The following is a 10,625-nucleotide window of genomic DNA, read 5'->3' as shown; positions in this document are numbered from 1 at the left end:
GTTCCCAGAGTGTCCACGAAGGGGGAAGTATTAATACTAAAGGAGGAGATTCTGATCCTTTGCTGGAGGGATCCATGTCTCTGTTCCCATTTCCCCTTCCTCCAGCCCCAGGGAGATTCTGGCTGAACCAGGTGACCTCCATCCAACAAGGATCAGGCAGAGTTTCCCACAAACTCGTCCCATCACGACTGCCTTTGGCTCAGGGACTCCATCTCTCATTCAGTCAGCCATGGGGAAGGTCACCAGGTCATTTCTCTCAATGCACACAGCCAAGCCAGGCTAAATTTACACACAAAGAACCTGTGAAGGCTGTGAAAAGGAAGTTTCCCACTGTAACTCCAACAAAAGAAAATTGCCCACTGTAACTTCAACTTGTGGAGCAAACGGCTGAGGGCAGCTGCAGAAGAGCCGTGAGACCCATCCCCGCATCTGTGCCCAGTCCCCGCAGGCTGCTCCCTCGAGCAAGGCAGGGACACAAAGGCAGGCTCAGGGACACCCAGGGCCCCTCACGGGGGCAGGTCTCTGGAGGAGTCCCCACAACAGTCGAGGACACATCCACCCAACCTTCCCTCTCTCCTTCACTCGGGGTCAGATGGGCATCACAATCTGACGGCCCCATTTTCTCTCTCACAGGCGTCTTCCCTCAAAAAAAATCCTTGCACATTTAATCCTGTCTTGGCATCTGTGTCTCAGAGTACCCATTTCCTAGAAAAGGGCTGGAGGCTCTTGGGCCCAAGAGCCTCCAGCCCTCCCCAGGCACCCATGACAGGGATTCAGTGCAGTGGTTGCACATTGTAAAGAGGTGCTGGGATCACGAGAAGCTAAGAAATGTGGTGTTTCTGGAGAAACTTGTAGGATGAGTGGGGGAAGGAAAAGCCATTCCTAGTGGAGAGTTGCATAATATGGGGTGAACAGGGACCCCAAGAGTTCAGTAGGGCCAGAGTGTAGGCGTACGTGTACACGAAGCACAGGATGAGGCTGGAGGGGGAATTCCCTGGCGGTCCAGTGGTTAGGACTCCACTTTCACTGCCGAGGGCTCTGGTTCAATCCCTGGTCAGGGAACTAAGATCCCACAAGCCGAGCGGCGCGCGCAGGCAGCCAAGCCAAAGACTGGGGGCTTCTTCCTGCAGGAAACTAGGAGTCCTTGAAAGCTTTGAGCAACTGAATCACATGACCACATTTGGGTTTTTAGAAAGATTTGATGGGTCAAGACTGAAGGCTGGGCTGGCCATGAGAGGATACTGCCTAGCAATAGGACATTCATCTCTTCACAGGGATTCAATGAGGAAGGAGTCAGAATATAATCGTGTTTATTCATGTGCTGGATTCGACAACCAAAGAATCCCTTTACTTTATGGTTTTATTTTCTAGCATGAAAGAGCTTCTCAAATGAATCCTCTCTTCTGTGTCCCAGAGCCAGGGCCCAAGAGGCCCTCCTCTGTCAGACGCAGCCAGGAGTGCACCCCCAGCCAGGTCTTGAGGCCTTTCTTACCCTGCCCACCTTCCTCTCCCCCCACCCCCAGAAAATTCCCACAGTTGCCAGGGGGCCCCAGGCCTTTTCACACAGCAGCAGCAGGCCCACTGGTGACAGTGAATGGCCTCAGGCCTTCACCCTCCCTTAGGATGAGAGAGGCAGCAGCCTCCTGTCCCACCTGCCTGAGTTCCCAAAAGCCTCTCCTCCAGGGAAGAGGGACTCCCACTCTTGGCTTCAGTGGTTAGTCCAAAACCCAAGAAACAGGCCTTTGAGTTAAAAAAAAAAAAAGTTGGCTTTTGAGGAGGCAACTGGGGGTTGGGGGGTGTGATGAGGTGGGAGCTTCTATCCTCCACAAGCAGCAGGGCCCAGGGCAGGGCTAGCTTCAGGCTCTTTCTCTTGGTTGGCAACTTGGGGGATTTCCTCCATGTCCTAGACACTCAGTGAACATATTCCAGAGACAAAGGGCAAAAAATTGGGGGTCAGTTTATTCACCCAGCATAGGCTCTGGCAGTTTTTATTTTTATTTTTTTAATTTATTTATTTATTTGTTTGTTTTTTCTTTTTGGCCGCGTTGGGTCTTCGTTGCTGAGCACAGGCTTTCTCTAGTTGCAGCGAGGAGGGGCTACTCTACGTTGCGGTGCACGGGCTTCTCATTGTCTTGGCTTCTCTTGTTGCAGAGCACAGGCTCTAGGCCCGCGGGCTTCAGTAGTTGTGGCTCGTGGGCTCTAGAGCACAGGCTCAGTAGTTGTGGCGCACGGGCTTAGTTGCTCCGCAGCATGTGGGATCTTCCCGGACCAGGGCTCGAACCCGTGTCCCCTGCATTGGCAGGCGGATTCTTAACCACTGCACCACCAGGGAAGCCCTCTGGCAGTTTTTAAACAGCCGTTGCATGGAGGAATATGTTTTGGGTTTTCTATGCCTCATAGCTGATAGCTATGTGATAACTGACTCTCTGTAACAGAGAGCTGACTGAACAGAAGGACGGCTGAGTCAGCAATGCTTCAGGTGTGATCCTGCGTGTGACCTGTAGCATTAGCCTCCCCTGCGGACTTGTTAGAAAGGCACATTTTTGACCTGCCCTGACCTACTGAACCAGAACTGTTAGGTGCTTTGAAAAGGTGATATTGATGCATGCTCCGGTTGGGGAATCACCAAGTGGAAGGCCTCTTGCTACAGTGAGTCTGGATCCTGGCAGTGGAGGCCCCCAAGGGGGAGCAGAGTGCAAGGCTGCAGGGGCTCCTTGCTCTACAGCAGGGCTCCCCAACCCCCAGGGCCACGGACCGGTGGCAGTCTGTGGCCTGTTAGGAACCGGGGCCGCACAGCAGGCGGTGGGCTGCGGGCAAGCCAGCCGAAGCTTCATCTGCGCTCCCCATCGCTCCCCATCGCTGGCATTACCGCCTGAACCATCCCCCAAACCCCCGCCCCGCCCCCGATCCGTGGAAAAATGGTCTTCCACGAAACCGGTCCCTGGTGTCAAGAAGGTTGGGGATCGCTGCTCTACAGAGTTCTCCAGCTCCTCCCCGCGATTCTCCCCAAGCCCCCTGACCCTTAATCTGTTTCTTCTCAGAACCCTCGGGCTTTCCTGGTTCTCCAAGTGGAGTTCCCCCACTGACCTGACTTTAGATCTCCCTTTCCCACCAGCACTCCAACCCCTGGCTGGCAGTCCCCTGTTCATGCCAACCCCAAAGTTCTCAGAACGCTTGAAGTTCCCGGTCCCCAACCCCCTCCGCCCTGCCTTCAAGCCCGGCAACCCGACCCGTCTCTCCTTCCAGGCCGGCAGGGCCCCGCACCCCTCCCCAAACCCGGCGGGCGGCTCAGGCCTCCCCGCCGCCGTCGGGCCCCACGAGCAGCAGCGGCTGAGTGTTCTTGCCCTTGTCGTGCCAGCACACGTCGAAGAAGGGGTACACAGGCCCGGGCAGGCGCTCGTGGAAGGCGAAGAGCAGCTCGAGCGCGTCGGGGTCGCTGGCGTCGTAGAAGGAGAGGACGCCATCGCAGAAGCTCAGGTAGATCCCGATGCGCGTCGGCCGCCTCTCCGGGGTGCGCAGGGCGCGGGGCTCCTTAGCCTCGACGTGAGCCTCCAGGATCTTGCCTTCGCGCAGCCCGAGCAGCCAGAGCCCCTGCGAGGGCACCGCTTGCAGCCGGCCGTGGCGACCGGCCTCGGCCGCGATCACGCCCAGCGCCCAGCGCGGCTTGTCGCCCACCTCCACCTCCCAGTAGTGCTCGCCCTCGGAGAGCAGCTGGTGCGCCACTACCGCCACGGCCTTGTCGAACTGGCGCGGGTCCTCTCCGGCCGGCGGCGCTTTCTGCTCCGAACACTCCACGCGGCGGCCCGAGGCGCACAGCACCAGGCTTGGGTGGGCCGTGCTCGGGTCGAAGGTCAGCTCCTCCAGCGCTGCCACCGGAGGAAGGAGGGTCAGGCCCTGCAGGTGTGGCTCCCGCGAGCCTTCTGCCCACCCACCTGTGGGCCAGCTGCGTCTCCTCTAATCCTCCCGGCATCTCCGGGAAGTGAGCCCCTCTCTGCTTACTGGTGGGGGCCAAAGACCACACCTCTCAGGGCTTCAGATTGTTCAGCTGTAAAACGAGGCCATAATTGCCTCCTTCCAGGGTTGTGGGCAGGACTAAGTTGATATAAGGCATGTCACTCGCCGTCTAAGGCCCCAGAGCAGGAGATGGTCAGGAAGCCTGGTCCTAGGCCAGTCCCTACCTCACCCCACTGTGTGACCTCAGTGGTGATCCAGTCTCTGGGCCTTAGTCTTCTCTTGGATAAAATGGAGGTCCCTCCATTCCCACCAGTGAGGGCTGCACCAGCCTTGTGTACGTGTCCTGGAGCTCTGTAACCTGTAGCACCCCAATGTGCTTTAGCTATTGGGGAGAGGAGGCTGAGCCCTTGGGCCTCCCCAGCCACAGGCCAGAGTCAGTGTCTGACCCCAGGGTTCCATCTCTGCAGGTCCTCAGCCCCCAGTTAGCAGGGATCATCATCTCCACTGGCCAACAGGGGCAGGGACGGGCCAAGGATCACGCAGGGCTCAAACCCGGGCCCCCGCCTCCCCTCTGCCGGCAGCAACACCCTCTCAGTAAGCAGTGCCCTCACCATGTCAGTCACCCACCTGAAAACCCCATGACCTTTAAGATCCTTCTCTGAGCACAGGTTATGAAGGTGCAGGGAAACCCCAAGGGAAAGGGGCAGTGGGCCCTTCTTGGATGACCTCCCCAGCTGGGACCTCCCTCTCTGTATGTGGCCGGAGCCTCCCATCAACCACACAGTTACAAACGCAAACCCAGAGCGAGACCCTCCCAGTACCTGGCATCAGAGCTCGGAACATCTTCCTCCACACCTGGAATTTGAAGTCATCTGAGATGACGGGCAGCTGGATGTCCAGACGGGCAGGTGGTGGTGACTCTGCCAGGATCTTCTGCAGCCTGGGGGGGGAGGGGGGAGAGGTGTGTGAGAAGGGACTTCCTGGAGGAGGCACGGGGTTGGGGGAGGGCAAGCGGGAGTACCCAGAAGAGAGGAGGACGCGTGCTGTGGTGGAGTTCCAGGGTCCCCCCAACACCAGCCCCACCGCATCACACCCTGGCTTAAAACTCCTCTGTTGGTGTTTCAGTTGGGGAAGATGAAAAAGTTGTGGAGATGGATGGCAGTGATGGTTACACAACAACATGAATGTACTTAATGCCACTGAACTTAAAATGTACACTAAAAAAAAAAATGGTTACAATGGGGAATTCCCTGGTGGTCCAGTGGTTAGGATTCTGTGCTTTCACTGCCGATCCCTGGTCAGGAAACTAAGACCTCGCAAGCCGCGCCAAAAAAAAAAAAAAAAAGGTTAAAATGGTAAATTTTAGTTATGAATATTTTACTAGAATTTTTTTAAAGCCTTCTGTTGGGATAAGGTCCAGTTCCTCCGCCCTTCACAGTTGGGCCCCTCCTGCCTCACCAGCTTCATCTTCCCTCCCTCTTAGCGGTTTGCACTGCTGTTCCCTCTGCCTGCAATGCTCTTCCACCAACTCTTTAACCTAGCCAACTCCTGTTCGCTCCTTCAGCGTCCAAGTCTACAACGCACACCTCCGGAAAACCTGCCCTGGCCACCACCTCCCCTCCACGGCAGCACTGAGTGATTCCTGTGTCCTGTGTCCCTGTCTGTCTCCAGGACAAGTCTGGGAGGTCCCTGAGGAGAAGGACATGTTGGGTTCTTTTCTACATCCACACAACGTGCAGGGGAATCGCAGTGGACTGAATGGGAGTAGAGGGTGCCAGTGTCCCTGGCAGACAAGGGCAAAGTGGGAAAGGGGGCAGGGCCAGGCTGATCTCACCTGCTGGTCACCAGGCAGTATTTCTGGAAAGAGAGAGAAAGAGAATGGAGCTGAGCAGGCAGTGGGCACACTGGGGACTTCTGAGGGTGGGGGGGACCACAGAAATGCTGAGTGTGGGACCAGGAAGAATCAGAGAAGACAAAAGAAGCCCAGAATTCAAGGTCGCCCTTAGCCCTTTACCTCTGTGTGAATTAGAAAAAAGTACCCTCCTGGGACTTCCCTGGTGTCCCAGTGGTTAAGAATCTGCCTGCCAATGCAGGGGACACGGGTTCAAGCCCTGGCCCGGGATGATCCCACATGCCGCGGAGCAACTAAGCCCGTGCACCACAACCACTAAGCCTGCGCTCTAGAGCCCGCGAGCCACAACTACTGAGCCCACGTGCCACAACTACTGAGCCCGCCTGCCTAGAGCCCGCGCTCCGCAACAAGAGAAGCCACCGCAATGAGAAGCCCGCGCACCGTAACGAACAGTAGCCCCCGCTCACCACAACTAGAGAAAGCCCGTATGTAGCAACGAAGACCCAACACAGTCAAAAATAAAATAAATACAAATAATTTTTTTTTAATTTAAAAGAAGAAAAAAGTACCCCCTTCCTCAAGAAACTAATTCCACCTGGTAAAAAAATTGTCCTAATAAATATGCAGACCTACAATATCTATGATATGAATGGTGCCCACTTAGATATAGTGTCCTTGTGCAGTGCCCAGCTTAAACAACTATAATGGCCATCTTGGGGTGCACCCCTCCTCAGTGTGTGACCCTGGCTCGTCCCTGCCCCTCTCTGGACCTCAGGGTCCCTGCCTGACAATGGAATGAGGTCTTTGAGACCTGAACCCTGGCTGAGGGGCAGAGAGGAAAGCCATCCATTGCTCACCATGAGGAACTCAGTCTGTGGCTTGTCTGCCACCTCCTCCAGCACCTTCTCCATCTGCCGCAGCTGCTCCAGGTAAGAGTTCAGGCTCCCCAGCTCCCGCCGCAAGGCTACCCCTGCCTCACCCCGTACACGTTCAGCTTCGCGGTCCAAGGAGCCCTCCAGTGCAGCCAGGAACAAGCGCATCTTGCCCAGCTGCTCTCCCACGGCCCCCCGGAACTGACGCACTGTCTCCTGTGGGGACAGACAGACAAAAACATTTGGCTGGGGACCCCCCAACCTAGACCCCCAGTCCCCGGGCTCTGCTGTGCGGAGCCCCTCACCTCCACCTCCACCAGCTGATGCTCGAGCACGGCCACACTCTTCTCCTTCCGCATACACGCCTCCTGCAGCTGCAGCTTCTGCTGTGGGAGCTGCGTCTGGGGGGTGAGACATAAAGAAGTGATGTTGCTGCCCACCTCCCCCACTTAACCTGCTCCCTCTGGCTCAGCCTCAGTGCCAGCTTCTCTTCCAGCCAGGCTGACATTTTACCATACACACTCGCTGGTCTCAAGTCCTTGCCGGTACCGGTTCTGAGGTCTAGAATGCTTCACCCTCCTGTTGTCTGTCTAGGTAAGTCCTCCCTAGCCTTGCCTTCCTTCCCTGATTCCATCCCCTCAGCAGACAGCCCCCCAGCACAGGTCTTCGTGAGGATGATAATCACAAATGTGGTTTGGTCTCCTCCACTGGAGGGGCAGGGGCTTTGCACACAGCAGGTTTCAGCGGTGAGCAGAGGGTGTGTAAAGAACAAATGCAGCCTCCTGCTATTCCTGGCCTTCACCCTATACCTGAAAGCAGAACCTTAGCAAAACACCCTAATCAGCCTCCCTGCACACCGGTGGGCTCTGGGGGTAGACATTTTAATAAAAATGTCTTCTGCATGGATGAACCAAACATATCTGTGGGTCAGCTCCTACTCTAGGTCTGTCAGTTTGTGACTCCTGAAATGCAGGTGTAAGGGAGTTCCTATACCTCCAGCCAAAGCCACTGTTTGCGGGGAGGTGCACGGCCCTGGAATCAGACCCATGGCCCTGGAATCAGCCATGCCTCCATCACTTCCAACCTCAGTTTGCTCTTCTGCAGAATGGGAACTGTCATCCCCACCTCACCTCTGGTTGTGACAAATTGGCAGCCTCCTTCCCACCTCCCACTAAAGGAAGCTGGGAGACCCTCTAGGCACTGTTTGCTGATGAATCCTCACTGGAATTGGACCATGGGCTCCCGTGGCCAGCCACCAGGTCCATCTCCTCCCCCAGACGTCCTGCAGGGCCACAGCCCTGCCTGCTGCAGGATGGGGTGGGCCTGGTGGCTCTCAGCCGTCCGAGGTTCATGGGCAGAAGGGCTGAGCCATGGGGACCAAGCACAATGCCACCCTAGAAGCTGGGGGCTGCACAGACACTTTCGGAACATCCTGCAGTGAGGAGGTGTGGGGAGCAGTGCTCCACGATGTGGTGTGTGGTGGATCTTACCGACAGGCTTGTCTCCTTCTACTCCGAGGCATGCAGGAGGAGGCAGCACGGCTTCAGGGGGTCGTGAGTGTCCCCCTCACCCGGCAGATCCCATTCAACCATACTTGGGTCTGGTACATGGTCTCTGGACCCAGCCCCTCTTCCTCCCCAAGGACCCAGGTGTTCAGTCCCACCCCAGGCTTCCTGCCCCACTCCTCTTTCAGGCTCCTTCCAGGGATCCCCATTTCAGACCTCCAGCCAGCCCCTCCCTGCGGCTTAGGGTTGGGCTGGTACAGACCCTGGCAGACTGTATCCCACCCCACCTGCCCCCTCGAGGCTCCTGGGCTGCCTGGTGCCCTGTCCCATTTCACGGCCTCTGTTCTCTCTTCTCAGATAAAGATGGGTAAGGATGGGAGTTCTGTGGTTATCAGCAGAGGTTTGCCTGGGTAGGGAGGGCTCCTGGGTGGAGGAGGCTCCTGCACTGGGTTAGGGACCACCAGCCAGCACCGAGCGGGACTGTGCAAGGCTGAAGCCGGAGGTACGGTGAAGTTGGGCCCCTAGGGGAGACTGGGGCCCTCGAATACCAGCCTCAGGGCGGGGTCTACCCCCTCTAGGAGTCTGGAGGCCAAGGAGAAGTGCATTGCAACGCTGATGCTTGTGGGCAAAGATTACCCCCCCCCACCCCATCCCCCCACCTCCCCCAAACAGCAGCGCGAGAAGACGGTGGCAGCTTCTGCACCGCGGAGACGGAGACAGAGGACCGCTCCATGCCTCCAGACCCCGCCTCCTCCCGCCCCTGCACCTGTCGTTTATTCTTCCAACAACCCTATAAATGCTTCATGACAGACCTCCTTGGGCCTGTGTATACATAAACCCTCCTGTAGATGCATGCGTGTGATTTGCCATACGTATGACAGCTGAGCCAGCGTGTGCCTGTGTCCCCATTTGCCAATGTCTGGGTGTCTTTGCTGGGCTTCCATGGAAATCGCCAACCTCGGGGCGCACAACTGTGTGTGGGCTCTGGAAGCGTTTGGAACTTCCAGCTCCAATCACAGTAACAGCCTGGACTTGGGTCTCGGTGCCAACCTGGGCCTGTGCACAGAGGTGCGTACCCAGGCGTGCCTTGGCCTCCCGGGTCCCCTTGGATTAGGCCACATCTGGTGACGGTCAGGCCCGCACAAGCTCGGAGGCTCCAGGGGCGCGGGGGGGCCACCGCCCAGCAGCTGTGTGCCCACCCCGCCCACCACCACGCCCCCCCCGGCCAGCCCCGCCCCTCTTACCCGGGCCTCGGCCCAGCAGCAGAGCCTGCGCGCCTGGGCGGCGGGCACCGACTCAGTCCTCGCTCAGCCCCGGGCTCCGCAGACTCCGCCCCGTGGCTGAGCCCCCCGCATCTCCGGCGCGCTCCAGCTGCCGCGCCTATCCCGCCGAGGCCGGTCTCCGAGCGCCTCTTCAAGGCTCGGGTCTCCGCCAAGCTCCGCCTTCAGCCCATCAGCACCCCCATTCCCTAGCCGCCCCGCCCCGCCCCGCCCGCGGTACCCGGCAGCTCCAGGCGCACCGGGCCCTGAAGCTCAAGAGGCCCGATCGGCCCGGCCCCGACCCGTCCAACAACCCCATCCGCCCCCGCCCCCCACCGGAGGCCGCCCGGCCCCGCACCTTGAGGCGCGCATGGGCTTCGGCGGCGGGCAGCAGGCGGTGGCCGCGGTGCGAACCGAGCGAGGCGCACACGCCGCACACGAGCACGCGGTCCTGCTCGCAGTAGATGCTCAGTGGGTCTAGGTGCTCCTCACAGTGGCCCTGAGGCACCTGCGCCAGCCCCTCCACCAGGCGCGCCAGTTGCTGGTTGGTGCTGAGCGCCTGCGGCCGCGTGGGTGCCTGGCAGCTCGGGCAGAGCACCGTGCCGTCCGCCGCCGGCTCCCCTGCCACGCGGCCTAGGCAGGCGCGGCAGAAGCTGTGGCCGCACTCGGCTGTCACGGGCGCGTCGAACAGCTGCAGGCACAGCGGGCAGGACAGCTCCTGGTGCAGGAGGCCGGGTGCAGCCGACATTGCGGGCCTGGGTAAGGAGGTGTCGGTCAGGGAGGCTCAGCGGAGCCACAATCCCGGGCCAGCCCCAGCCCCAGGCGGGGTTGGCAGCCCCGCAGGGAGGACCCCCAGCCTGTAGAGGCCTCTCATCTCAAACAGGAAGGGACTCTGGTTCCGGCCAAGGGAGGGAAGGGGACTCCCTCTCAGTCCCAAAGGCAGCCTCAACTGCGGTTCTCAGCCCCGGCCCCCCAAATAGCCCCTATCAGGGACCCGGTCTCAATCCCAGTTCCTAAACACGAGGCTGGGTTGCAAACACGGTCTTACCCACTGTCCTTCCCCCGACTTAGCCCCAGGCCTCAGCCCCAACCCCAAATTCTCCAGCGCCCCTCCCCCCTCCCCTCCTCTCACCTCTCCAGGGCCTGCAGCCCTCCCCTCCCCCATATCCCCAGGCCGGCCGGA

The 10,625-nt window shown here is 58.9% G+C and overlaps 1 protein-coding gene across 1 annotated transcript; it reads right to left on the bottom strand.

Annotated features, from left to right (window-relative positions):
- Positions 1-3,288: 3,288 nt before the first annotated feature.
- TRIM72 (tripartite motif containing 72) lies at positions 3,289-10,190 on the bottom strand. Its single transcript, XM_068524941.1, has 6 exons — positions 9,801-10,190; positions 6,984-7,079; positions 6,664-6,894; positions 5,789-5,811; positions 4,776-4,894; positions 3,289-3,866 (listed from the first exon to the last, which is right to left on the bottom strand). The coding sequence occupies exons 1-6, from the start codon at positions 10,188-10,190 to the stop codon at positions 3,289-3,291; spliced, it is 1,437 nt and encodes a 478-aa protein (XP_068381042.1).
- Between the last annotated feature and the right edge of the window lie 435 nt (positions 10,191-10,625).

The sequence above is a fragment of the Eschrichtius robustus genome, chromosome 16, assembly GCF_028021215.1.
Source record: "Eschrichtius robustus isolate mEscRob2 chromosome 16, mEscRob2.pri, whole genome shotgun sequence".
Lineage (NCBI taxonomy): Eukaryota > Metazoa > Chordata > Mammalia > Artiodactyla > Eschrichtiidae > Eschrichtius > Eschrichtius robustus.
Note: the sequence above shows the minus strand (reverse complement) of the source record. Positions and strands in the feature narration are given on the sequence as shown.

Excerpts from the sequence above, each read along its gene's own strand:
- TRIM72 (XM_068524941.1), bottom strand. The coding sequence starts at position 10,190 with ATGTCGGCTGCACCCGGCCTCCTGCACCAGGAGCTGTCCTGCCCGCTG. Across the intron at positions 5,812-6,663 it reads CACAGACTGAGTTCCTCATG|AAATACTGCCTGGTGACCAG; the intron begins GTGAGCAATGGA and ends CTCTCTTTCCAG. Across the intron at positions 3,867-4,775 it reads GTTCCGAGCTCTGATGCCAG|CGCTGGAGGAGCTGACCTTC; the intron begins GTACTGGGAGGG and ends CTCCGGTGGCAG.